Source organism: Cavia porcellus, unplaced genomic scaffold (genome assembly GCF_034190915.1).
Source record: "Cavia porcellus strain 051 isolate PalLab524CR breed Dunkin Hartley unplaced genomic scaffold, mCavPor4.1 scaffold_1, whole genome shotgun sequence".
NCBI lineage: Eukaryota > Metazoa > Chordata > Mammalia > Rodentia > Caviidae > Cavia > Cavia porcellus.
The window spans coordinates 69,547,769-69,575,767 of NW_026947484.1; the positions used below are offsets into that span (position 1 = coordinate 69,547,769).

Sequence of the window (27,999 nt, forward strand, 5' to 3'; positions counted from 1 at the left end):
GGCACCTAAAACTTGAGCTTCTCCTTAGCTTCCATGTCGCCCCACAGAGCCTCAGTCTGGCCACGCCCATCCTCGCTCCAGCCCAAGGGTCTCGCGACTTCCTCCACACCCAGGCTGCCCAATCTAAATTCCCAGCGAAGGACTATTTAACCTACGTGTGTCTGTACATTATTTAAGAGCTGAAACTGGCCCCGGATGGCAAAGAAACATGGACAACTATGAAAGTTCTAAGAGCTTGATCAAGGATCATAAAACGCAATGAAATAATCGCGGAAACTACCTGCAACGAAAATTACTTCGAAATCTGATGAATATGGATTAAGTCACAGCCTCTGTTGACAAGAGCGAGGAGAGAAAAAAACTGAGCTCCCGGGGGTTTCTATGCTTCCTGTCATTGCCTCCCCTAAACAATGCACTTAGGAGAGTTCGCCGCAGCCACGGATTGACTTATGTCGGTTCCTTTTGATCTCTGCTCTCGCCACTTCGCGAAAGTATGCCAAGAACAAAGTAAAGGAGAACAAGGACGAGGAGCCTCAACGTCGCTCCGAGGAGCCGTTCCACTCCGGGCGGGCAAACGACGGTCAGGACCGCTCCTCCCGCCCGCCCGCCGGGTCCCCGCGAGTCCCCGCAGCCCCAGCCGCACCCAGCAGCAGCAGTGCACTTCCCGTCCGCCGGCCGGCCAGGGCGCGGACAGACAGCGCGGCGCGGCGAGGAAGAGGAAGTGCCCGAGACCCTGCGAGGCGGCTGGCTGCGCCCCAGGGCCCCGGCCTCCCGGAAAGCGCCGTCCACAGCTGTGGCGCAGCCCAGGGCGACCCTTTCCCGACACGCTTCTCACAATCCCTGCGCCACCGAAGCAGTTTGGCCCGGAGCGAGAGAGCGCAGCGCCCGGCCCCAGCCCCGTCCCCGTCTGCTCCGCGCCGTCCCTTGCCGCTCTCGGCGCCACGCTTCTCACCTGGTTTGACCGGTTTGGGAGGCGGCTTCGACATCTCGCTTCCTGGAACGCGAAGCTTGGCCGACCGCGCGTGTAAAGTCCACCGGACACCCCGTCGGCCGGCACCAGGCCGCCCGCGTCTACTGCTGTCAGGCTAGCACCGCGCTGCGCTCCGGGACCTGCCCACTCTTGGCAGCGCCAAGCGCGAACGCAGCTGAGGCGCTCCGCCGAGTGCCAGCCCCGCCCCGCCACGCCCCGCGGCCGCCGGGCTGCTAGAGCGCGCGCCGACCAGGAAGTGGCCGCCGCCTCGCCGCGCACTCATTGGCTACGGAGCCAGACGGGAGGGCGGGGAGAGGTGGGAAGCACCGCAGCGCGCGCCCGACGGCACAGCACCGGAGCCGCGCGGGGGCGCGTGCGCGAGGCCGCGCGCGCGGAACCCCGCCTCCCTGGAGTAGTTCAGGGACGCCGCGGACGCCGGCTGCCGCCCCGCGGTCGAGCTTCCCGGAGCTCTCCGGCGCCTGGCGCTTTCCGGCCTGCTCGGCGCGGTGAAGGAGCGGCCGCGGTCCCAGGTGAGTCTCCGCCGGCCTGCGTCGCTGCAGTGCGGCCGCAGGGGTCCCTGTCCTCAGATGCATCTCGGGAGTCTTGTTGGGATACGGCCCAGCCGGGCCGGCACGCCTGCGGAGGACTGCTTCGGATGCAAGACGCGCAGCGCGGAGGAGCTGGAAGACAGCTCTTTATTACGCTCGAGGGCTGGGGAACTGAGTCCCAAACTAGCCGCATTTTGGCGTTAAACTGACCCTTGTGTTTGCCTTAGGCGGGAGATACAAGGCTAATCGCTGGTTGCTTTCTAATCGGTTACACGGGCTGGGTCAGGCAAACTTGCTTCGGGCCGAGGGAAGTTTCCTGCCATGCAGCAGGAAGGTCAAGGGCTCGGGCCAGCAGAAGGCATCAGGCACTGGCTTCAAACCGAGTTAGCACCGCAAGATGGACTTTGTGGCTGAGTTCTCTCTGTCCTACAAGTTATAGCTGGCGTGGGAATCTCGAGGCTGAGTCTAAACGAGCTGGGCCCACATTTCCTGCTTTTACTTTACTGTCAGGTTGTAAGTTTCAAATTTTCTTTTACAAATTGAGAGACTTGCAGGCAGAGACAGGACAGACAAACTGCAGCCCGCCTGAATGATAGCCTGCGCCTCCCTGAAGCCTCAGTTAGTGAAGCCTGCTAGGAATGCTTCTTGGCCTTTATAGTGTCCGAGAAGGAAACAAATGAATAATAATTATCTTTAAGAAATATTTTTTTTTTGTCTTTTTGTGACAGGGTCTCACTGTGCAGTTCAGGCTGACCTTGCGCTCACTTTGTAGCCCAGGCTGGTCTCAAACTTGCAAAGAATTCTCCTGCCTCAACCTCCCACGTGCTGGGATTACAGGAGTGCGCCACCGCATCCAGCTAAGAAGTAATACTTTGTGCACATGAAAATTGCATGAAATTCAGATTTCAGAGTCCATCGAGCAAGTCTGAACTAGTGCAGAGCCATGCCCAGCTTTGGATGGGTCGTGTGTGGTGCCTTGTTTCTTCCAGTGCAGGACTGAGTAGCTACATATTGGCAAAGCTGAAAACATTTCCTGCCTGGCGCTTTATAAAAAAAACTGGCCCAGTTCTGACCTAGCATATTGAGTTCAAATGGCAGCATTAATATTATAAAGGTAGTGAGTATTTGAGGGGAAAGAACTGTTATGTAAGAGCCTGTGTGAAACAAAGCTTCAGATTTTCTGCTACAAAATAATTCTAACTGGGAAAGGGCATGGTGTGTGTTTGTGGAAACTCCAGCACTGGAGATTTCTCTATTTACAGAAAGTGGGCAAAGTTTAAACAAGGAAGAAAAAAACTGCCTCCTTTGGAGGAAGAACAGTCAAATATCTGTTGACTAAAATAAATGAATGAAAAGTCCTAAAAGTACTTCACTCTTTTCAGCAGATCAGACCACCCTTCAGACACATTTGAAAAGCACACCTTGTCGCAGCTGTCATCTCTCAGGCCATCACTGTGAGAGGGAGTGGCTCCTTTCCTTACAAAGTGCTGACTGGCCACATGCCCTTGGATGGAGTCTGTGGTTAAACAATCCAAGAGCTATTAGTGAATCATATTAAACATAAACATACCAGTGATAGGGAAAATATTCAACGTTTTACTCAGTGAAAAATAAAAGTCTTAAATATTAAATGAATATTAAAATGATTCATTTTGGGTTTGCTGTTGACTGCCCCAGCCTGTCCAGCTCCCTTGCAAATACTCACTGCTGCTTAGAAAGCTTTGCACATGTTGGGAAAATAAACTGCATTCACATTCTGTGAGATTGGAGGTGAATCCTAGCAGTAAGATGCTCTTGATTGCAAACTTTAAATTTGGTTTTTAAATAGTTTGTAAAGAGGGAGCAAGATGTGACGTGGACATGGACTATGCCAGGCCTGAGCCCGAGGTTCCATTGAAGTGGCCTTGGGAGTCACTCCGGGATTTTGAAGTAGATGTTTTCAAGGATTTGTAGGCCCGCCTCCTGCATACCCTGGCCCTCTCACTCTGTCATCTGCTCATTGTCGCTAGACATGCCCAACTGCCTGGCACAGGCCCGGATGCTAACCAACCGATGTAGAGCTAGGGGTGCCTGCTTTGTTAAAAATCCGTAGAAGTTTTGCTGTAGAAGTTCACTCCCTTTCTTGCCCGAAGAATGTTTTGAGTAGGTGCCTGACTGCTCTCACTCCTGGTTTTCTAGCAATTCATTGCTAGAGTTTCCACAGGCGTCCCCTGCCACAGTAATGGCAGCTCCACTTGTCATTTACATGCTAGGAAACTGACGCATCCACGTCACATGTGCGCACAGATGTCGCAGTTGGAAGGGAACCGGCAGTCCATTCCATTCAGTGTGCACAGCAAATACTGTGCCCATCAATAATACATCGATAGGAGTGACGTCGGTGACACATCCAAGCTGGCAGTGAAGCGAGCGTAGGCACAACACCCTTTCAGTGCTGCTGGTAACAGTGTTTGTAGCTGCTTGGAATGATGGGAAGAGGCAGACTTCGCTGATTTAGCTTACGCCTGGCTTTTCCAACCACTATGTGTTGATCTTGGTCTTGTCATCCAGTCGGGGCCAGTCTCCACCTCTACAGGTGACAGCTAAGCCTATGTTTCTCTATGCTTGCGTTTTTGCACCAGCAAGCTATCCAAAATTAAATGAGATGGGAACAATGCGTGATAAAATTTTGCAATTTTGTTTAAAATCTGCTCTGCGAGGGCACCAATCTACCACCATCTAGTGACATGATTTCTGAGAGAAAACTCAGTTATCACCAAAAAAGAAAGATAGATCCCATCTCAGGATAAAGGGCAGTTGATCCCTACCCAAAAAAGAACTGTTAAAAAATAAGACAAAATTTAAAAGCATAAAAACTTGTTGTATATTCATCGAATGCAGTCGTTTCCTTGCTCCACATTTGGATGGAGGTCCGTATCCAGCAGTGCAAGGCCAGAGGACTCAGATATCCCAACTCCTGCTGGTTCGCTTCCATCAGGGTCAGTCTCCAACTGCTGTTTCCCACAGACTGCTAGTGGGAACCTCAGACCGCTGCATACCGCGTTGCTCAGGCCAGGCTTGAATTTAGGGCAGGCTGAGACACAGCAAAGGCACCGCGGCCCTCTCCTCGTCTGGCTGTTCTTCACAGCCTTCTTCAGGGAGGTCAGGGACAGAAATGGGGAGCCAGAAGCCACCCACTTTGGCTATGCACCCTTCCTGAGCAAACAGACAGAGCAGCTTCAGTCAGGAATGACCATGAGAATCCTGCTTCTGGGGTGCCTGCAGCCACCCTCCAGCTTTTCATTTAGCCTATGTAAGCACCAACAGTCACTTTGGTGAGGCCTATTGGCCAAGTGAAATGCCCTCTGCCCCTAGACCAGGGGTCAGCGAACAGCCTGCTGCTTAAGTCTGGCCACCTGCCTGACACTGGCAGTTTCATAAGAGAGAATACTAGTTTAGAAATCTAAGCAAAGGAAAGCCAGGTGTGGTGGCGCGTGCCTGTGATCCCAGCATACTGGAGGCTGAGACAGGAGGATCATTGCAAGTTCAAGGCTGGCCTGGGCTGCAAGGTGAGCTCAAGTCCAGCCTGACTTGCATAGTGAGACACTGTCTCAAAAAGAAAAAAGAAAAAGAAAGAAATCTAGGTAAAGGAATTGTTACTCCAAGTAAAGAGAAATTCCATTCACATCATGAGCAGGCTTATTTAACCCCCCCCCCAATAGTGCTCTATTATGATTATATATCTTAAATATCACAAAAATTTTTGTGAAAATTTGCTTATTTGTTGTATAAGTCCCAATGTAATAACTCAGATTAGACTTCTCAGTCCAAGTAGCCTCGAATATTTACTGTCTGGTCCATTTCTAAAAGCATGTGCCTCACCAGCCCCTAGACCTAAGCAAGAGTTAGGAAAGAATGCTATTGTTAGGAAAGAGGATATTGGCTTTGTTTCCCCCAGCTAGCAGGGATGTGTTTCCTCTTTCTGGAGGAGAGAAAAGAGGTTGCCTCTGAAGCCTCCCTGCCTCTGGGACAATTGGCCACCGGTGACTGAATCCGCAGGTGAAAGGGCCCTGAGCAAGAGGCAGCTGAAACTCTAGACCCAGCTGTGCCTGCAAACTGAGACCCAAAGGCGTCAGTTCCCTCCCTGTTGCTTGGCAGGCCCTGAGCACCCGTCAACTGCATCACTTTGCGGTAGCCTGTCTGCCAGAAGCCTGCAGGCCTGAAGCTCCCCAACCCACGGGAAATGCAGGCTGGGGTGGTTCAGCCACCACTGCCATCATCCTCAATGTGCTGCTGCCGCGAATTCAGGGTCACTTTCTGACCTCCCTCGATAGCTAACTGGTACACATTTATTTTTTTTAACTCTAGGAAATATTAGGAAGACGTGATTTTCAAAGCCAATTATGAAAGCCTTTGTCATCGGAATTGGTGGGTGAGTAATTTTAATACAGAGGGCTACTCGAGATACTCTGTGCTAGGTATGATCAGGCACACCTGTAATACCAGCATTCTGGGAGGCTGAAGCAGAAGAACCCTAAATTTAAGCCCACCCTGAGCAACTGGATGAGACCATGTCTCAAAATATTTTTAAAAAGGGGTCGGGGGGCAGAGATACAGCTGAGTGCAAAGACTACTATCTCAATCCCTAGTGCCAAAAAAATACAAATAAAAGATACTAAGGTGTCCTAGTGGTATTCTCATGCGAATGTGGAGGGCATAGAGAGACAGGGGAGCTGTGGGCATCCCCAGTCCTGGCGAAGAGCAGATTGTTGCTAGCAGGAGGGGAAAGTTCCTGTAGACAGTGAAAGGAAAGAGTCAGCAGTGTTTGCCCACCAAAGCAAATGCCAGAGGGAGAGCGACTAGACCCTACTTCTGGTTCAGGGTTGTTTATTACTCCTCATACAGGTGGTCCTCCAGCACAGTGAAAGAGAAAATCATTTTCTTCCTTGTATACCCAGTTTTTGGTGTGTGGAATAGAGACAGCTCACTTCTGTTCCTTTTTCCCCATATGTGTGATGATCTTATGTCCTAGGCGTTTGGCCTGCTCGTGTGCTAAGGGGCAGGGAATGTAGCTCAGAGGCAGAGTGCATGCTTTCCACACAAGGCCCTGGTTCAATCCCCTGCACTCCCTCCAGAAAAGTCCTAGTTTATATGTGTGTCACAGCCTGGGTACCAGAGGCCAGCATGCAAATGAGACATCAGTAGGGACCGACAAAGACATCATCCGTTCTGCTACCACATTATGTTCCTCTTTCTTCTAAATACTTTTGCGTTTTATGGGGCCCGTTAATAAAATACTTGCCTTAGGACTTAAAGTAGGTAACTTGAGGGAGATCATTGTATTGTATTGTATTGTATTGTATTGCTTGGGAAATGGTCATTTAGAAGTAAAGCAGCAGGATCTGTGTCAGAACCCACTTCACTTTGCCTGCTGTCTGACTGGAGCCTAGCCTTAGCATCTCTACAGCAGTGCTCCTGCCCTTCCCTGTCTCCCTGCGCATGCTGCCACCCTTCCAATTCAAGGTGTCAGCCCTAATTCTGCTCATAGTGTTTGTCTTATAATACTCTACCAGTCATCTTCACGCAAAGCATTTCTCCCTGCTGAACAAGTCAGTAGTTCCTAACTATTTAGAATGAAGTCTAAGTGCTGTGCTATAGGAGTGCTATCTGTAAATCAGAAACGAGTTTACCAGCTGAAGGAAGGTAGGCTGTTAGGAAAGGCTTGATTCAGGCATTCAGTGATATCATCAAGGACTGTTCCCATCTCTCTTTGTCCCTCCCAACCTTCCTCTCTCTCATTGGCTCCTCCCTAGGGTTTGGCTGGCCCAGCACGTTCTGTGATCTTCGCGCTTTGTTTTAGTTTGTCACGAGGGGAAAAAGTGATGTCTCTTCCACCAGGTCATGGGCATCCCTTTGACTAGACCTGCATGGCTCACAGACCCTCGGCCACCTTGCAGAGACGTGGGACATGGGTTGGTTTGGGCAGGCAGGGCTGTCCTAGAGCAGAGAGTGTCCCACCACAGCAGTGGCAGAAAGAGACCTGGAAGCTGGTGCAGCAGCCCTGAGTCCACCTGCACACGCCTAAGTTACCCTCCTCTCAGTGCTCCAGGATGGCCTGCTGTCTGGAAACTAATCTCCCATCTTCCCACCACATGCAGGAGCACTAGCCCTGACCCTAAGGAAACCTCCTTTCCGCTTCTTAGCAGATTTCCTTTAGAGCCACTGCTTCTGGGACGCGCGTACCAGACTGGGCTGTGGGGGCTTCCATGTCCGCCTCTGTCCTTCCTCCATAGCCACCTTGTGGTGACTTTCCTGCTCTCCAACTATATGCTGCCCTCAGAGGTCATCATTCAGTTGAAACTACGAGGAAATTTTAGAGGTTCTGAGGGAATTCAGTATTCCTCCGGAAGATTTAAGGCATGTATAGAAATGTTTTCTCCTGGAAACAGAGTTGATTTGATTTGATTCTGGGGTTGTCCCAGAACTTTGAGCACACTGAGCACATCCTCTACCACTGAGTAAGGCCCCATGCAGAGAAAAGGGTTTGTAACCTCCATCAGTTTCTCAGGGCCACAAAGCTCCGTGTTAGCAGTGGACTTTATTTCTCATTTCCATAGTTTACTAGTCGTTGTCTTGGGCAGTCTTATTGGTAAATAATTTTTTAATCCCTGGTTCCTCAATTGTAATATGGCAACGTTAGTCTCATCCACCTGTTGAAGAAAGAGTTCTCCGGTCGTTGGAGTAATAATTTGTACAAAGCATAATGAGATTACCCCTGTGTACTATCTAGTGTAAGCCAGATTCACTGCAGTGTGGACTTTGAGCGTGGTTTAAGACATTTTCCTTTAACAGGAAAACAGTTGTAGCAGCCCTCACCCTAGGACCCCAGGACCGCCTGCTCCAGTGCTGCTGCCCCTGCCTGTCTCACCCTCAGCAAGCCCTGGGCTGGGTCAGCGCCCAGACACTGTGAGCCCCACACTCAGGCCATTTGAGCAGCCCCTCTTCTACCCAGCTCTGCTCCAGCACAAGAGACAGAGATCTGCGGACGCTTACACATCATTTCAGGAAAGTCACATACTGTATAGAAAAACTGCTGGCTTCCTTTGGAAGTTTGCATTGAGATTATAGCTTATAGTACTGTTTTTTGAAACCTGGAGTTGTTACTAAGATGAACATTGTAATTAAAGGTTAGAAGCAGTTGTTTTCCACGTGGACTTCCTGCTGTTAAAAAATAATTATAAGGGACTGGGGATTTAGCTCAGTGGCATAAGTGCTTACCTTGCAAGCAGACGGTCGTGAGTTCGATCCCTGGTACCAATATAAATAAATAAAAAATAGTTATAATAATATTCTCATTAGCATCTGCATACTTGTTCCTTTTTCACTGAAATTATCTACATATTATTCAGTTATATTTTTTAAGGTGAAATGGGAAGTCTTATGAAACAAGTTTCTCCTGCTTTGTGGGTGTAAGCTACTTAGGTGACTGTACAACATATACTTTTGATGAATAAATCTTTTATTTTTCCTTTTCTAAAATATAAACATTGATTCGGACCTCATCTGGGATTAAGCACAAATTCCTGCAAATAGATACACAGTTGGGAGTTTTGTGCTGTGGATCTTGTGGTGCAGTGAAACGCTGAAACTTTTTCAGAACAGTGCTTTACATATAATGCACAGAGTAAAATGCAGGAATACAAAGGAAACCAGTTACATTAAAACAGTTATAAATGTCTTAACAAGTGTATAACACTGGGACACACACACTTAACGTAACAATAACTACCAGAATCCAGTGGTAGATCCACAATTGCCATAAATTTAATAATGAATGTCAATGATACCCCCAGATAATCCTCTCCTACTGTAATGCATGTAAACAATATATGTAATTTCTGTTGACAATATCACAGGTACTAGTAATACTACAATAGCTTATTTCGCTTAGTTTATCATTTACATTTACAGTTAAAACGATACATTTCTGTTAGAATTTAGCAAAGTTAAGATGTAACTTCTTTCCCATTCAAGTTCACAGCACCCTGAGTGCGGCACAGCCCATGTTGGGGTGGCTGAGCCCAGCCTGAAACGCCTTTGAATAAAACACAGTACAGAAAAGTGCAACTCCTGGTGCTGGAAAACAGGACAGACAGGTGGGGAGGTGCAGGTCGGGTGCTGGCTCTGAGGGACAGACAGACTGCTGACCTGATATGACAAGCGGACTGGAAGGTGCAGAGCCGGGGTGTGTGTGAGTGAGTGTGTGTGCAGTCCTGCCCGGGAAATGTGACTCCCTGACGGGGAGGATTGCAGCAGCCACTCCTTTCTCTTGCCCATTGTGTGTTGGGACGGAATCACAGCTGCCGCCCAGTTTTGCACCCTCGCATTGAAAGCAGCCGTGCCGTGTATGATTCTCAGATGCTTTGCATTAGACTAGTGATTCTTTTGCTTCCAGCACACTATTTGTGTTTTGAAGTCTTGGGACCCAGTTCACTTGCCAGTCACTAGTTCCTGGGTCCTCCTTTGCTCCCAGCTTATTTCTTACCGTTTAGTACATTCTATCCAGCAGTGCCTGTGGTCAAAACCTATGAAGGAAGCTATGTATTCTTAAGCAGAAAACAGTGTTTTAAATATCCTTTGCAAGAAAATGATTTTTAAATGCTTCCTGTTTCTTCGTGCATTATCACTTTCTCTTTTTTCTTTGGAGGACAGTGTGACAAACGGCGGAAAGACGACGCTGGCAAAGAATTTGCAGAAACGCCTCCCAAACTGCAGCGTCATATCTCAGGATGACTTCTTTAAGGTGCTGATAAAACTTATTACATAACGTGTTGTAGCACAGAAATGTTTCGTGACAGTCATTGACCATCATCCCAGAGCTTTGCTGAGCCACCGCTTTATACTAAAGGCAGGCTCAGAACAAGTCGCTCCCACTAGATGGCGCCATCTGTCAGCACTGTTGTTTGATCTCCATGGAAAACATTTATCTCCTGGTTCTAGACATTACATTATTTTTGCCCTTCCAGTGGTTTTGATGAGTTCTTTATTATTTTTCCAGCCAGAGTCTGAGATAGAGAAAGATAAAAATGGATTTCTGCAGTATGATGGTAAGTAGATTTGCTTCTAAAAAATTACCTTGCAAGTGTTCATAAACCAAAGAATTTGTTTATGGAGACAGTCTTAAAAGTGTTTAAATCTGTAGCTTACTTTAAATATGCTTTTGTAGAGTTGTCTGATTTAGAGTCAACTGTTTATTTTTTATGAGTACATCTTTGCAGTATATAACGATGACAGTTATTGAGGAGAATAGGTATGTACCCATCACACCTCTAGCTCCATCGCTTGGTCCCCTCGAGGTTTGCCAAGGGAAATATTTCCATTCTTTTCCTTTCAATTGTTTTTTCCCTTTCATCTCCTGTGCCCCTTCCTAAGTGAAAAAGAGCTGCTTGGTTCTTATTTATATTGTACTTCGTTCTTTATTTATATTGAGTTTCTCATACAAGAATAACCATGTGGGGCTGGGGATTTAGCTCAGTGGCTTAAGCTCCTGCCTGGCAGGTGGGAGGTGGTGAGTTCAATCCCCGCTAGCACCAAAAAAAAAAGATAGCCAAGTGATATTTAAGCTTGTGTGTCTGATATATTACACTTAATAGTGTGTTCTCAAGGCCCACCCATTTATATATAAATGCCTCAAACTAATTAGAATAATTTCCCCACATTTTTATTTAAGACTGAAAGCATAGGCGTGATAGATTTTGTTCTGCAGGTGGGGCAAAGTGGGTTCACCGCCCCTCTACTTGCCCTTGCCCTCCACTTAAATAACTCACTGTGTGTGCCTGGCCGCACCTGAGTACTTCACCAGGGCAGCTCTAAGCCCCCCTCAGCTTTTCCTCCTGGGGGCTGAAGCACCTGGAAGTTTATTTCTTTCTTTTTCCTGCTCAGAAAGACTTAGGAATGTTTTTAGATGGATTCACTGCATTCTCTGGCCCCAGGCTTACACGGTTTTAAAGCTAAAGGATTAGAGTCTACCAGAAAACATTTATTTCTGATAAAGAACATCACAGTATTAGATTATGTAATATTTAATGGTTTTAGTAACTTAGAATTAACAAGATGATCATTGAGTGCTTACACAGACTAGCAATAGAGAGATCTCTCTTAAAATATAAAGTAAATTCATGAATTTTAAATTTGAGGGTCTTAAAGGGAAACATAACATAACAGCTCAAACAGACACATAATCTTTTTAAAAAAATCCTTGATTCATTTTCTGTTCTTGTATCAAGTTGAATTTTTTTCCTTTCTTCTCATCCAAAGGTTAGTGAGAAAGTTTATTACAGAGAATCAAACCATACAACACTAGTTTCAACAATTGACAAAGAATTATTATTCCTACTTCTTAGTGCAATCCAATAAAAAAAACTAATATCCCCAAAATAGGTATAAGAACGTGAAGAACCTATCCACAGAATTATTGAGTTATAGTAGTAATAAATACAGATTAAAAAGTCATCCTCCAAACAAGTCAGAGAACTGCAGGTTACTTTTTCCCCACTTACAAAGTACAGAGATCTTTAAAGCAGCAATAGTTATACAGTGATGACAAAGACTCAAGAACTCCATGCCTGGATAAATCTGGAACTGGATAAATCTGGCTCAGAAACCTTCAGATGTCTCTGCCATAAGCTCAAATATCCCACGTCCAGGAATCTAGCTTAAAAACTTTTTTCAGACTTTTCAGATAAGTGTGACATGTACAGTAGATCAAGGTGGTGTTGGCATCTTCACAAGCGCTAAAAACAGAACACTTAAAATCTGTAGCTGTCAAACAGAGAGAGGAAATAGACTCATTAAAATGTAATTGATAACTAAAAAAAAAGTCAAAAACGGAAAAAAAAGCAAAGGATGATGCACAATTAAGAACAATAGTTAAGATTTAAACCCAAAATCTCAGCTGCGATACTAAGTTAAATGAACTAAAATATTCTAACAATTGTCAGACAGGATTTTTCAAAAAGCCAATTATAAGCTCCTTAAAAGAAACAGACTTAAATATGAGGGACATAGGAAAGTGGACAGCACAAGGCTGGTATATGACAGTACCAGCCATACTAATACCAGGGTGGGAGAGTACGCTTTAAGGCAGAGTAGCACTAGGGATAAGAGGGAAAGTGTTCAATTCAACAGGAAGAGAAAGCAACTTGAAATCTGTATGCTCAGCAAAACTCAAAATACACCCAGTAAAAACTGACAGAAGAAAAAGACAAATCTGTGACTATTGCATCACTTCTTATTCCAGCTTCCTTTGTGATGGCTTAACAGAAATGTGTTATCTCACCGTTCTGGTGGCCTGAAGTGAGCTTGGTGTCAGCAGGCCTGGCTCCCTGTGAGGGTCCTGAGAGCAGATCCGTCCCACGCCTCTCTCCAGCTCGCGGTTATTGCAGGAACCTTTAACATCCCAAGCCCAGCTTCACTACCCACCTCTGCCTGTGCCACATGGCTTTTCTTCCTGGGGGGGTGCACCCAGATTTTCTCCTTTTAAAAGGGTGGCAGACGTACTAGTAGGGCCTGGCTTATTTCAGTCTGACTTTAGCTCCACTAATTACACCTGCAACAAATGTATTTCTGAATAAGGTCCCTCCTAAGGTCCGGGGGCAGGACTTCAGTGTGTGAATCTGGACAGGAGTTGGGGTGGTCACAGGAAAACCTGGAAGACTTGGTAATGGACCTGGCAAACAAAAATTATTAATGGTGTAACCAATTTGAATAATACAGGTCAAAAAATTTGATCAGACTGATAGAATACGCATCCGACAGCATCAGGACGCAGCCTTTTTCCTCTAGAACATTAGCCCAGATAGGTTATAGGCAAGAGCAAGGAGTGAGTCCCAAAATCTCAAGAGTTGAAGTAACACAAAATATTCGGCTAATCACAGCAAACTGAATTAGAAATCAGTAACAAAAGGGTAAAGAGAAGATTCTCAAGTGTTGCAAATTAAATGGCATTTTTAAAATTTTTCTTATGAGAAATTTCAAACATAAACAAAAATGAGTAGAAAGAGATAATGAACTGAACTCTCACAAGTTTACCATCCAGCTTCAAAAATTATGATCCCTTAGAGGCTGGGGACTTAGCTCAGCGGAATAAGCGCCTGCCTAGCAAGTACAACATCCCGAGTTTGATCCTCTGTACTAAAAAAAAAAATAATAATACTGAACCCTTGACCAATCATTCATCTATACTTTCATCCAGTTCTTCCTTTTACATTATTTTAAGGCAGATCCTAAAATTGTGACATTTAATCTTAAGTGAAAAACTTACATATTCCATAGATCAAAGATCCCAAAGAAACTTAGACAAAAAAATTTTTTTGCAACCTTGCCTGGCCTCAAACTCGCAGCAATCCTCCAGCCTCAGCCTCCCAAAGTGCTGGAATTACAGACATGTAACACCAGGCCCGGCTCAAATCAAATAACTCCTCAGGTGTTGCGTTGTGTTGTGTTGGTACCAGGAATCAGACTCATAACCTCACGCTTGCCAGGCAAGTGCTGTGCCACCGAAATATATCCCTGATCTTAGAAAAGAGTTTTAACTGAGTAATAATGAAAAACTGTTTCAACATGACTAGGGCTTCTGGTTTTAGCCAAGATAGATTAGCCCCGTATCTCCCTCCTACAGCCAAAATTCTCGGACATAACATGCAAGCAAAGGAAGGCTTCAAGGTAAAGACAGAGAGCAGGCTGGCCCTGGTGTCAGGAATGACCTGGCCGCCAGTCCCTGGGGCCTGCTTTTTGCCTTGCAGATGTGCAGAATGAGGTGTTGGCAACGCCTGCTACATAGAACCGCGCACAGGCATGAACAGAAAAGCATCATGAAGCCCATTCCCTGAGCCAGGGACCAGGAAGAGGGTGGCCCAGCAGAGCAGAAGAGCTTTGCTAGGATGCCAACCTACTTTAGCCAAATACAAAAAGAAACCTGCTGCCCTTATCCTGGGAGGAAGGCCTGGTGGAGACCAGTGCTTCTGACCCACTCAGCACGGGCGAGTCAGGGAGTGTCTCTGGAGCTAGCAGGCTGCACCCCACCCCTCCTCACCAAGTATCAGCTCCTCTCAGCAAGCCCGGGGAGAGGGCTGAGCTTCTACCTCACCTAGCAGCAAAAGAAGCGGAACCTGTGTTATCTTGCCTTTTGCCCTCTGGCTCCACCTTCCCAGTGTCACGTGAACAGCAGAGCTAAACCTGCAGGCCACACTTCAATGGGGTGGCTGCCTGCACAGAGGGCTGAGGAGCGTCCTGAACTTCGTAACTCAGCACCTGAAGTTTCCAAGAAACAACTGAAAATAATGTGCCACACGAAGGGCAAGAAAGACCTGAGCGTGATTAGGGAAACAACAGGCAGTAGACAGCAATACCATGAGACACAGTTGTCAACATTATCTGCTGGGTTAAAGCAGTGTTATTAAAAGGTTTCAGCAGCTAACTGCAAACATGCTTGAAACAGTAGAAAAGATAGAAGACCTCAGCAAAAGAAATAGATGATGTTATTAAGAGAATAAAAATTTTGGAACTGGTAAAATATGATAGCTAAAAATTAAAAACTCATTAGATTAAAACTCAGCAGCAGAATAAAGGTGCGGGGAGAAGAAGCAGAGAACTTGAGGATAGAATCATAGAAGTTTTTCTGAGCCGTGGAAGACTGGGAAGAACAGAAATACGGAACAATAGTAAAAGATCTAACATTCATATTGTTGGAATTTGAGAAAGAAGAGAAAGTATAGTACTAAAAAAATACTGAAGTAATAATAGAGTGGTTTTTAAATTTGATACAGGGTAGAGATCTATGAATCTGAGTGATCCTCAAAAACGGGTTAAGCAAGAATGAGCAAGAAAAGAACAGAAAAGGCACATACTTAAGTATCAAAAGTGAGAGATAATGTGACTACAGACCCTGTATATTTTAAAGAGATACAGGAATTATGAGTACTCTTAGAAAACAAATTAGAAAACTTAGATGAGACTGATCATCTCCTAGAAAAAAATATTACCAGGTCACTTACAGCTTACAAAATTAACACTTTAGCCAGGCATGATGCACTCCTATAATTCCAGCACTTGGGAGGCTGAGGCAGGAGGACCACTTGCAAGTTCAAGACCATCCTGAGCTACAAAGTGAGCCCAGGACCACCTAAACTACATAGCAAGAACCTGTCTCAAAAAAAATAAAAATTAATACTTTAACAAAGAGAAAATGTTAATAGTTCTATATATATTAATGAAACGGTACTTTTAAAACATTCCAGTTTTTAAAAAAACAAAAATAGATAAATAAGTAAGCTCTGACCCCCATAGATTGATTTAGTATTTCTGGAGTACCACCAAGAATCTATATTTATGAGAAATCCCCAAAGTTGGTCTGGGGATGTACTTTGAGAATAACTGATGCAGGCTAGTTTTCTAGAATCACAACCATAAACTCAGATAAAATACATGTATGCATTTAAAATAGCATATTTTGTCATAGTATTTTAAAGTATTTATCTACCTCAGCTCTTTTATATCAAAAATGTTAGCTCTCTGCCACGTGCACTACAGATATTTTCCATAGCATGTCATTTATCCTTCAAACTTAGCTGTAGCTATTTGTTCTTCTACAATTTTTATTTTATATATAGTCAGGAAAGACTAGAAGTGATAAAGCAAATTTAGCTATAAGTTTATGATTCTCAAAGCTAGAAATACAGATATGAAGTTTATGATGCTTTACTGTCTCCTTTGTATATGTTTAAAATTTTCCATAGTAAAGTTGTTTCAAACATACAAATTTTATAGGTGTTAGATGATCATTATTAGCATATTTGTTATTCAGCGTCCTCAAAGGCAAATAAATGACACTATATTGGACATTTACAGAACCCAGAATATACTCATCCCAAAAACCTGCATCACAAAGTATTTGTTTTGCTGATTTCGTGTTTTTGTTTTTCTGAAGTACTGGAGGCACTTAACATGGACAAGATGATGGCAGCCATCTCCTCCTGGATGGAGAATCCAGGCCGCTCCCTGGAGCCCACAGCTGGCAGCAGTGCAGAGGAAATGCCCATTTTAATCATCGAAGGTTTCCTTCTGTTTAATTATAAGTAAGCATCCCCACTGCAATCCCTCCTCTGAATGAGAGGGGGGAGCCACGTAAACTGATGTGCTCTCACCTTAGGCCCCTCGATGCTATATGGAATAGAAGCTATTTCCTGACCATTCCATATGAAGAGTGCAAGAGGAGAAGGAGGTGAGTTTGGACATCACCTCCATGGATTATATTAAAAAACAAGGGGCTGGGAATTTAGCTCAGTGGCATAAGTGCCTGCCTTGCAAGCGTGCAGTCGTGAGTTTGATTCCTGGTACTAATAAAAATAAATAAATAAAACAAGATGTACTGAACATGAGGAGAGGAACATTATCAGGCAGTACGGATGGTCAGTTTTCAACAGGGAAGCTTTGGCTCTTCACGAAGCAGATGGCCATTCACGTGGAGCAATGCACATTACTGCTCAGAGAGAAAGGCTTTCTGTCCCCGTTTGACTCGTTTCCCAGATCTTCAGATGAAGCAGTCCTGTGTAACTATAGTGTACCTGTAATCTACGCAGCTACAGAGAGCGCGGTGAGCATGGAGCTTAGTCCAACACAGTGGTGTCTCTGTTGTTATCCACGCTGACTCTTACAGGAAGAAAGATAATTACAAATGACAGTGAATTGGGAAATGAATTTTTATGTTGGAGAACTAAATTCACTTTACTGTCTTTGTGAATTGCTGTAGAATCTAAAGCTGCCAGGAGTGTCCATCCTGTTCACACTTAATCTTGGGTTTGCCCATTATCCTGCGCATTATTGTTTTACATTTTGTATTTCTCGCAACATGAATTTCCCTTGGTGTTTTAACAGTACAAGGGTCTACGAGCCCCCGGACCCACCTGGGTACTTCGACGGGCACGTGTGGCCCATGTACTTAAAGCACAGGCAAGAGATGGACAGTGTCACCTGGGAGGTTGGTAAGTGCCCTCCTCCCATCCCGTGAGGCCCTTTGCTTGTCACTTGTCTCAGAGCTCATCAACCAAAGGAGACTCTGGGTTCCCTTCCTCTACAGCAGGTTTTTATTTCTCCAAAATGGCTGCTTTCCATGTTATTAAAATTATATGGGGACCGGGGACAGCACCTGCCTGGCAAGCATGAGGTCATGAGTTTGATCCCTGGTACAAAAAAAAAGTTATATGTATATAGCTTCTGGGCCTGGAGAATTCTGATTGACCACATGTGTGTCAGGATTCAGCCCAGTGCATGGCTGAAGCAGCTTCACAAGCCAGACGTGGTGGTGCACTTGTAACCCCAGCACTCGGGAAGCACAGGAAAGCAGGAAAATCTGCACAATTTCAAGCTCAAGGGCTGCCTGAGCTACAGAGTCAGACCTCCCACCCCATAAGCAAACAGAAAAGAAGCTTCACATACACTGCATACAGAAATTGGAGAATTACTCCTTTAGTGACTCTGGGGCAAGCAACTCTTCCCTTCTCCTAAAGAACTGTATACATGGTATTGTTTAAATTTCTTCCTTTCTCATTTACTTGAATGTTCAGAGCAGCCGATGTGGATTTCTCTGTAACAAACCAAATATCTGACCTATTATACCTAGCTGCCATCTTCTTTATCTTTAATTGCTATTAGTTTCTTCTCTAAATCATGGGTCTAGGTCCTTTGATTAAATCTGCTGGAATTTGCAAGAGATGCCAGGTGCCAAAGTGAGCATTTTTTATTACCATCCTTTCCTTCCCTTCCCTCCACAGTGTACCTGGATGGAACCAAATCTGAGGAGGACCTCTTTTCAGAAGTCTATGAAGATCTTACCCAAAAACTAGCAAACCAGAGTCCAAGCACTGTTCTAGCAAAGTAGACAGTGAAGGGTAGACAGCCAAGAAAATAGCTCATCAGCTAGGCCAGAGCGGGACACCCAGGGCTGTATTCATTCACGCTTTGCTTTGAGGATAATTCAGAAGACTTGATTGTTTTATCAGGATATTTTTAAGGGTAAAAATACTTATCTTTTGTTCTCTCTCTCTCTCTCTCTCTCTCTCTCTCTCCACTTAATGATATTCATGCTATTTTAAAATTTTGGTACATGGCCGACCCAGTGAGAGTGATATTACCCTACTGGGAGGGTGAAACTGAAATACTGATAATTTTAATATTTATTGAGCTCCCCTTTTCCTTTACTCCCTTAAATATTTTCTTTAAAGTTTATATTTTGCAGATACCTCAGAAATAAGCACAAGATTTTAAAAATGACTTCTGTTTCTTTAAAGTTAGACAGTTCTTTTTGTAAGAGTGAGGACATCCTCCTAAATCCAACTCAAGTTAAAAAAATACAGAGGTGGCGGTGGCTCCGGGCCTGGCTGGATTAAGGAACTCAGATGGGTTCCTCCGTGCTCTGCAGCATTCTGTCCAAGTTTACTTCGAAGGAAAGTTCTCTCCACCGAAAGACAGGATAATCCTCATCGGCCCTGCAGCCCTGTGTGACAAAATAGTTAACCCTTTTTTAGATTCCCTGTGAAGGAATGAATGTCAGATGGGCTGTGGAAGACAGGAAGGTTTATAAGTCCTTCTCATCACTTTTGTGTAAAATTATTTTGAAGAATTTTCTTCTTTTTTTGTGGTATAAAGGTTGAACTCTGGCCTTTCTTGCATGCTGAGCATATGCTCTACCTCTGAGCTGTAATCCTAGCCTTAAACAGTTCCTTAAGAAGTAATTTTCCATGGTAGCTCAGCTGAAAAGGCCCAGGGAGGACGTTGCTAGGTGCTGCTTGGGTTGCAGGACTTGCTAGACCAAGCCCTGTTGCCAGGACTTGGCATACTGAAGTTGGTCTTCTCCGACTTAAGATCCCATTCTGTAAGTGAATATCCCACCTAAAACCTGATTTTTAACTTTCCCAAAGGGAAAGCAAGGTAGGCAGTAGAAACAAAAGAATAAGGAAAAAGCATTTTGGAAGACATAGCTGCTGGTGTATTTACTACATGAGTTACAGGGCTCAGTGGGCCAAATGAAGTTCTTAGCGGACAGACCCAAGAAGAGACAATGGCATCACCCCAGATTGAAGACTGCACATGGTTCTGGTGGAAGCTGTTGCACTTAGCACACTTACTATCATCTCAGAATAATTAGGTTTCTTGTGTGTTCAGTAAATTCCTCCCTGGCCCGGGACACTGAGCCCAGCAAGGCAGCCTGTTGACCACAAACTCTCCTGATTAAAAATCAGTTGTTCCTGTGGGCATGAACTTCTTCAGAGAAATGTTGGGACCATTTTAAAATGTCTTCTTGCAGTAGAATCAATAATCCACAGCTGTGCCCCCACCCTTGTCATTTGTTACTCTGATGGAAGACTGGTCTCCTATAATGTACCTTGGGACCAAGTGAAGCTGATACTCTGAGCTAATAAGTCATAAATTACTGCCCCTGAGCTGAGCCCTTGTCTGAGAATGATCAGTGGCCCAGGGACAGCTTCCTGGTATGTTTCTGCTGCTGACCTCCTGTGCTGTGTTCTAGGAAATGGCTAGTGGTTGGTTCCAATTCTCCTTTAATGGCCAAGACACACACTGGGATTTGCTTAATCCCGTACCTATGAATAAAGATGAATGGAGCCTTGGTTATGTAGCTCAGGTAACTGTACCCTGTTCCATTCCAGACCCTGACTTTGCCATATATCTGTTCCAAGACCCAGAACAGCTGGTATGTCTCAGTGCTTCGAGCTCATAAAGTGCATTTCGGTGTATGTGACTCACCTCTTACTTTGTTGGTGTCCAAAAGGCAGTTAAGAAAATATTTAATGATGCTGCTTAAAGGTATCAGGTTTATGTTTTAGAATCTAGGTAAAAGATAAAGACAGTAGAGAAAAAAATAACATGACACTACAAGAGATGTAAATCTGGAAGCCCATCAGCTTTTCCTGCTTCTAAGATTTATGGTAGTTTCTCTGCTGCATAAATAAGTATCGGTGCTATTTATAGTACCCCAGGACCTTTCCTAGTTCCACCAGCCACTGCATGCAGACAGAGCGTAGGGAGTGGCTTTCGGTGTAATCCGGTTTACCAGAAACAGCCCTTGTCTGCTGCAGTCACCATTCAAGGTGACATCCTTGGCTTGCAGGAAGGATGGAATGGAAGGTGGTTATTGTTTGGGAGGAGAGTCCTCTCCGTAAGAGCATCAGGAACCTGGCTCTCTGGTGTCCTCTCTTCTCTCCTTGGGACAGTCTGCAGCCCCCTAGGACCTGCTCCTGGCTCACTGGGTCTCAACCTTTTCAGAGCTAAAAACTAAGTTTGTCTGTTTCTGTCTTTTCTTCAACACTGCGTGTAGCATGACCTGACGTCAGTAAGCAAGTGATTGTAACGATTGACTTTCTTTGTCTCGGTCGCTCTTCTCTACAGATGTTTGCAGCTCTATTTTTCCAAGATTTCCTTTATGTCAAAAGAACTTAGTTGTACCGATTGTTGACACTCCCTCTCCTCTTCAGAGAGCTCCTCAGCTGCCGTTCTCTGCTGCTCAGCCAGAAGTCGCTGAAGTTCCTCTGTAGATCATCCCTGAGTATTCTTCACCAGCTCCTCAGCACCACCACTGTCTGCCTGCAGGCCTGTGGACTCTGCTGCAGTACAGTGTCGTCAACCACAGGACAGCAAAGGCTCAGGCATAGCCTTCAGAGTCTCTGTCCTGATAGGCCACACTTTCTCCTGGCCAGATCTCAGTGTCTTTAGAGAGACACTGGCCCAGGCTTTCTCAGTTAGCCTCACAAAGAAAGGATGTTGTAAGATTCCTTCCAGAGCTCTTTAAGGGTCAAATCTGTATCTGAGATCACTTGGAAACACTTGGGAAGGGCTACTTGGTCTCTGGCTTCTTAAAGTCAGCTGTAACTGCTGGTCCTTAGGCTGTGGTAGAGGAGTTCTATTAGGTGGGAGGAACATAACTGAGAGCCACGGGAATGTTTCAGCCAATTCTGCAAATCTCCTGGGTAAGCAGGAGCATTGTCCATGATGAGGAGAGCTTGAGAGGTAAACCTTCGTCCTCTAGATATTTCTTAACAGTAGGATAGAAAGCCTCCCTGATCCACTTAAGCAAAAATTCTCTTGTTACCCAAGCTTTTGCACTGGATCTCCATGCAACCTATTCTTGGCACGTGGCAATAAGGTTAGCCTTTCCTTTAGAGGCTTGTGGCCTACATTTTCTTCTCTTCCTGGATAATATGTTCTCCTGGGCATTTTCTTTGAGAAAAGGCCAATTTCATCACAGTTGAGAACTTGATGAAAGCAAAAGCCTTTTCTCTGTGTCTTCCTCTCAAAGTGGTGTGCATAATCTTCAACACCGCTTTTATCAGCACTGGCTACTTAAATTATGTTTTATGAGATCCGCACTTATGGCCCCAGCTTCTTTGCAAATTACAGACTCAGATAGGCTGTTGCCTGCCATCTGCCTTTTGTTTATCCACACTTACGGCTTTTCTACCTCATCAAGCACTATCGATTGTGACTTACTAATTTGAGTAACACCTTTGACAACACTGGCTTCCTTATACAAATCTTCTCTCATAAGGTTGTCAAGATGATGAATTTCACCATGTTGCACATATTAATGAGATCAGTCACACAAACACTGCTCTCATATTTCCCCACAGTTTCCTTCTTTTTGATTTTGATTGCTTCCTTTACTTTCCTTCCTTCACTTCTTTTTGAGCTACTATGGGATATTTAGATAGCATAATTGTAGCAGTTAAATAAAGCATTAGCCAAAATCATGTCCACAAACATGCATGACTGGGCTCAGACAGACAGTTAGGTAAGCTTACATAAACTTTTCTGGCATCGCAGGTCTTTGCATCTGATAAGCAGCCAGCATTTGGGTCAATTAAACCTAAAATATCAGGTATAACCCAAGTTACATGCGAGGCTGGTCTTAACTTGAGGGTCCTCTATATGTGTGCATGGATATACACAGATCAGGTACTGTAAGACACTGACCTTCTATATTATACACTGTGATTTTTTTCTGTTTTTAATTGTTTGAATACTGATCATAACTGATGGTTTAGAAAATGCTGCTCCCTCCTGTCCCATGGCAGTGCCCACCATCTGCATATAGCAGCACTGCCACGTGGGTGAAACCTGTAGCTCACTACAGCACCTCGGGCATTGGCGTGTTTTGCTGTGGGCTTTTCCCCTTGTGTCTCACACCATTGTATCTCTGTGCTGAAACTTTGATAGGTAGAAGGTTTTCCTGTGTCTTACTGTGTTTTTGTCAAACTAATCGTCTAACCACAGAAATAAGCGGATAACTTCAACCTTATGTAACAATGGGACTCTTTGCACTGACAGGAGAGCCACATAGTGTGATTTCTTCCTGCCTCTTTCAGTACTGGACCTGAAATTATGTACCACTTGTCCTTGTGTTTATTGATAATAAGAAATGCTATCATTGTCTTAATACTTATAAAATATTTTTTCATTGACTTACTCAGTGAGCCTTCATTATTTCTTCATCTCTAGCTCGCACTCAGTGATGACTGGAGGGTTCTTTTGGGTCCCCCACACTGCAGGAGAATACAGAAGGATTTCTTGATGGCAGCCACTCTTCCTGAAGAACACTGGAATCTCAATGTTGTTTTAATTTGCATCTCTCAAATGACCAATGATGTTGAACTTTTTTTTTGTATTTGCCATTTCTTCTACTTTATCTGAGAAGTACCTCTTAACTCAGATGCCCATTTTGGATTGGATCTTTAAATTTGAGAAAAGTCTGATCTTTTTCAGTTCTTTATATGTTCTATATCTTTATCCTTTGAGGAACAACTGACTGAAATTTTTTCCCACTCTGTTGGTTGTTTTTCCACTCTGTTGGTGATTTCTTTTGCTGTGCAAAAGTATTTAATAAGGTTACATCCCAGTTGATGATTCTTTGAAGTAGTTTCCATGCTATCAGAGTTTTATTTAGGAAGTCTTTACCTACTCCCATGTCTTCAAGAGTTCTGTCTCTTCTGTTTTCCAGCAGTTTGTGTCTGTTTTAATATTTAGATTTTTGACCCATTTCAATGTTAGTTTAGTGTATGGTGAAAGACATGGGTCTAGTTTTAGTCTTCACCATGCAGAAAGCCAGTTTTCTAGCTCTATTAAAGAGGCTATTTTCCTTCCAGTAAATGTGTTTGCCCCTTTTGTTAAAGGTAAGGTGATTGAGAGTGTTTGAAGTTGTTTCCACATGTTCTTATCTGTTCCACTGATCCTCGGGTCTTCTTTTTTTCCCAGTACCATGCAGTTTTTATCACAACAGCTCTTTAGTATAATTTGAAGTCAGCAATCGTGATGCCCCCTGCCTTGCCTTTTTTCCCAGAATTGCTTTTACTATTCTAGGTATCTTCTTATTCCTCAAGAAATTAACCAGTAAGGCCAGGGATTTAGCTCAGTGGCACAAGCACCTGCCTGGCAAATGCGAGATCATGAGTTTGATTCCTGGTACTAAAAAAAAGAAATAAACTAAAAATGCTGACAGAGCTGTGGAGGGAAAGGAACCATTTTCCACTGTCAATGGGACAAGAACTGTAGAAGTCAGTGTGAAGATTCTTCAAAAAACTAGGACTTGACATGCCATTCAACTCAGCTATTCCCCTTCTTGGTATCTTCCTGAAAGAAAAATTTTACATGCACACCTATAATCCCAGCACTCAGGAGGCTGAGGCAGGAGGATTGCCATGAGTTTGAGGCCAGGCTGGACTACATAGTGAGTCCAGGCCACCTGAACTGCATAGTGAGACCATGTCTCTAAATAAATAAATAAATGCTACATACTACAGTGATATATGCACACCCATGTTTATAGCAGCACAGTCTGTAATAATTCTTGGAAACAACCCAAATGCAAATTAATTGACACATGAGTAAAAAAGTGTGTTTTTTTATACAATTGAGTACTCAGCCATATAGAAGGATACACTTAAGACACAGCAAATAGATGCCCCTTGAGACCATACTCCCAAGTAAAATAAATTGAACAGATGTGTAAACATCACATCATCTCTCCAGTGAGAAGCTGAAAGTGTAAATAAGGACCAAAATGTATAGTAAATATCGTGAAATAAACCATTCAAAAGAAAAGGGGAACTAGAGAAGGGGAAAGGGAGGAAGGGAAAGGAAAACAATGAGAAAAGAAAGATAAAATGGAGACAAAGCTTTGTAAATGAGAAGAGCGGTTGAAGAGGGAGGGGAATGGGAAAAAGTCAAGGAGGCGTCAAGATATATTATGTGATCACGGTGTTTATGCAAACTGTACCAATGAGCTTATTAAAGAATTGAGAATGAAAATAAAATCTAGGCTCAGATTACAGTTCATCCACTTCCTAGCTAAATGACCAAGAATCACTCTAAGGTCTTTATTTTCTCATTTTAAGGCGGGGCTGTAACAACAGTACTTTGTATGCACATTTAGTGTACTGCGAATAAGCTCAGAATCCTTAGGTCTGCTGTCCTGGCTTTCTCAGATCCGTATCTGTGCACCTCTCTACCCTCATTTCTCATCAGAGCCCGGCCAGGTGATCCCCTCTCACTGCACGGAGGCTGGGAAGGGGGCACCACCTTAACAAGCTCACACTCTTCCATTGCTTTGGGGTACCACTAAGGACCAAAAGCAAATGTCTTTTGGAAAAGAATAAATAGGAGGGTAACTCAGAAGTACCTACCGCAGCATTTCTTCTACAAACCCCTTGTGTCAAGGCTTGACATGTTTTGTATTATTTTAGCAGGAGTGTTTTGCTGTTGGGGGTAAAAGTGTAACACGATTATTCACACTCTGTCTCTAAGAATTTCTGAAACGCTTTCTTCTGCAAGATGGAGGCAGAGCCTTGCTGATGGAGAATTGCTGTACTTGACTTTTCTTCCCAATTCTGTAGGTAAAATTAGGTCAGAGAAGGTTTAGGGGTAGGAGTAGGGAGTGGCCCTGCACAACAGGCATTAAATTTGCAAAACACTCAAGTAACTGAAATAACTTTTTATTTGTCGTTATCAGTGAGAAATAAATTGGAACCTTGAAGTCAAGAATCCCAGGTGAGGGGCTGGGGATTTAGCTCAGTGGCATAAGCACCTGCCTTGTAAGCAGGCGGTCGTGAGTTCGATCCCTGGTACTGGTAAAAATGAAAAAGACAAAAAAAAAAAAAAAAAAAAAGAATCCCAGGTGCTTCCATTTCCGTCTGCCCTTTCACATTACTGGTGCTCTGTATCAGGGCAATTCATGTGTGTATGAAGGCACCCACTTAGGAAGACAGTGTTTGACAAGAAGCCAGTCTGCTCACTTCTTCACTTTCTGTGTATAAGTAACCTCAGTCTGTTTAAGATGAGTATGCTATGTGAATTCTTCATTATTCATTCCTGTGGGCTGGAGCTGGACTTAGTGGTGTTCTTCCATAATCTTAGCACTTGGGAAGCTGAGGCAGGAAGATCACCATAAGTTGTTTTTGTTTTTTTTTGTTTTTTTTTTTTTGTCTTTTTCGTTTTTACCTGTACCAGGGATCGAACTCATGACTGTCTGCTTGCAAGGCAGGCACTTATGCCACTGAGCTAAATACCCAGCCCCAAGATCACCATAAGTTTGAGGCCAGCCTGGCCTCCTTAGTGAGACCCCCATAAAAAAAAAAAACTAAAAGCCATGGGAGGTGGAGATTTAAAAGCTGCAAACAATTGTACTAAAGGCTGAGATTTGAGCCTACAGTCAACCACGCTGAATTTAAATCCATCAACTTAACTTTAAGGGTAAGCTTGGGATGTGCACAGAATCATAAAATACTGGAGCAGAATCATCTGCCCCAACACTGTCTGGGCTTGGGAGATGAAACCAGAGCTGGTGACCTATCCGGCTCCACACAGCTGCCAGTGGCAGGGCCAGGCCACGTTCTCAATACCGTGTAAGCATGGATGTGGTTTTCATTTTAGAGCAAAGAACAGCAGAAAAATCGCCTGCTAGAACTCGCCATGGCTCCCTCCCTTCCTTAAAGGGAGCAAATCAAGGAGCCAAGAAAGCGGAGTGCTGTGTCAGGGAAATGTGAAGCTTTCTGGTTTTGGATTTCAGAGTGCACTCAGGCAGGCAGGCAGCCAGCTCTGGAGGTCACTGTGGACCGAGGAGCAGTGTGAGCTCCTGGAGCCTCGTGCCGCTGGCTGTGCTGACCCTGGGTTTGTGGCTCTAGCTGTTCATACCATCAGTGGTGGGGAGCTAAGGAAAAGTAAGGTCATAGAAAAGGCCAAAGAGGCATTACTCTGTTGTGTGCACACATGGAAATAAAACTGCAGTAACAGCTTTGGAGCCAGTCAGGGTGGTGTGACATGGAGATGAGAGAACCTCAGAACCGAATAGCCTACCAAAGGGTGTGTATCTAGTGCTCAGGAGTCTGGAAACGAGCTGTTGATGCAGTACAGACATGCTATGTTTCATATCCGGGTGCTCAAGAAGTTAGCATTCTTATTCAAGATTAAAATGAGACTAAAATTCATATGAAGAGGAAATCTGTCTTGACTCTTCCCTCAAAACTTGCACAAGGAAGTTCTCTGTGTTCATAATAGAGGTCCCAGGATCTCAGTACCAGTCTTTAGAGCCCTGTTCAACCCTGGATTGCTGATGAGTTTCTGATCTGCAGAAGGGTCTTAGAATTGGCGTTTCTTTTTTTTTTTTTTTTTTTTTTGTCTTTTTCCTTTTTTATTGGTACCAGGGATTGAACTCACGACTGCCTGCTTGCAAGGCAGGCGCTTATGCCGCTGAGCTAAATCTCCAGCCCCAGAATTGGCGTTTCTAACATGCATTAACAGTTCTGAGTAATACAGGTCACTTGAGGGCCATGCTTTAGGAAATTATTGCTCTACTGTGGACAGAACAGCTTGCAAGCCTAGAGGAATCCATACTGGGATGTTGGGTGGACACTGAAAGCCAGAAGTCACCTGTGTTCATCCCTGGAGACAACAAGAGTCACTCTTGTGCTGGTTATTGACTGGACTGGCTTGGAGTTCAAATTCTCTCGTCTGGCCTCATTGGTGGAAATGAACCTGGGCCCTGTAAATACTTCTCCCAGTAGTCTGGTGTCCAGCTTGGTCTGTGTGGGGCTCTGGAAGGACATGGCTGGACGGAAGGCTTCATGTGAGATTCTTGTGTTCTCGCCAAGCGCCACAGCAAGGATGGCTTCAGATTTCCACACCCCACGCACCTGGCAGGCAGTAGCCCATTGGGACCAGAGCTGTAGGGAAAGGCCCCAAGCATGCTCCTCTGTCATCCAGGGACCAGGCAGGGCCTGCTCCTGCAAAGCCTGGCTCCCCCTGCTGCAGGGAGGCCGGAGGGTCCTCGGTGAGCTGGCCTGGGCTCCAGCTCCTCTTCTGTCCTCTGTAGTACCCGCTTTACGTCTTACCAATCCTTTGTTTATTGTGTATTTATATAATAAAGATAATATTAAACCATCT

General features: G+C 44.5%; 2 protein-coding genes across 11 annotated transcripts in view; one reads left to right on the forward strand and one right to left on the reverse strand.

The window, feature by feature from the left end:
- The window catches only part of Ostf1 (osteoclast stimulating factor 1), an 85,565-nt gene extending 84,434 nt beyond the window's left edge, over positions 1–1,131 (reverse strand). For all 3 annotated transcript variants that reach the window (XR_010047821.1, XM_063249691.1, XM_063249690.1), the window contains exon 1: positions 953–1,131. Coding sequence is in view for 2 of the 3 variants with exons in the window: in XM_063249691.1 (XP_063105761.1) it covers positions 953–986 (34 nt within the window). In the remaining variant the exon portion in view is untranslated. The remainder of the gene's footprint in view (positions 1–952) is intronic.
- On the forward strand, positions 107–27,998 carry Nmrk1 (nicotinamide riboside kinase 1). Of its 8 annotated transcripts, none has more exons than XR_010047827.1 (9): positions 1,313–1,500; positions 5,866–5,929; positions 10,210–10,300; positions 10,556–10,604; positions 16,484–16,631; positions 16,706–16,777; positions 17,431–17,537; positions 18,327–18,567; positions 20,959–27,998. XR_010047827.1 is itself a non-coding variant. In XM_013155057.3 (8 exons), exons 2-8 carry the CDS (start codon positions 5,901–5,903, stop codon positions 18,431–18,433), a joined length of 603 nt encoding a protein of 200 aa, XP_013010511.1. In that variant the 5' UTR covers positions 1,313–1,500; positions 5,866–5,900; the 3' UTR covers positions 18,434–27,998. The 8 variants fall into 8 exon arrangements, 3 of the variants coding, with proteins under 3 accessions (XP_013010511.1, XP_013010513.1, XP_013010512.1); XR_010047834.1 differs by having other exon boundaries at positions 21,045–27,998; XR_010047835.1 differs by having other exon boundaries at positions 23,065–27,998.
- The last annotated feature ends 1 nt before the right edge of the window (position 27,999 follows it).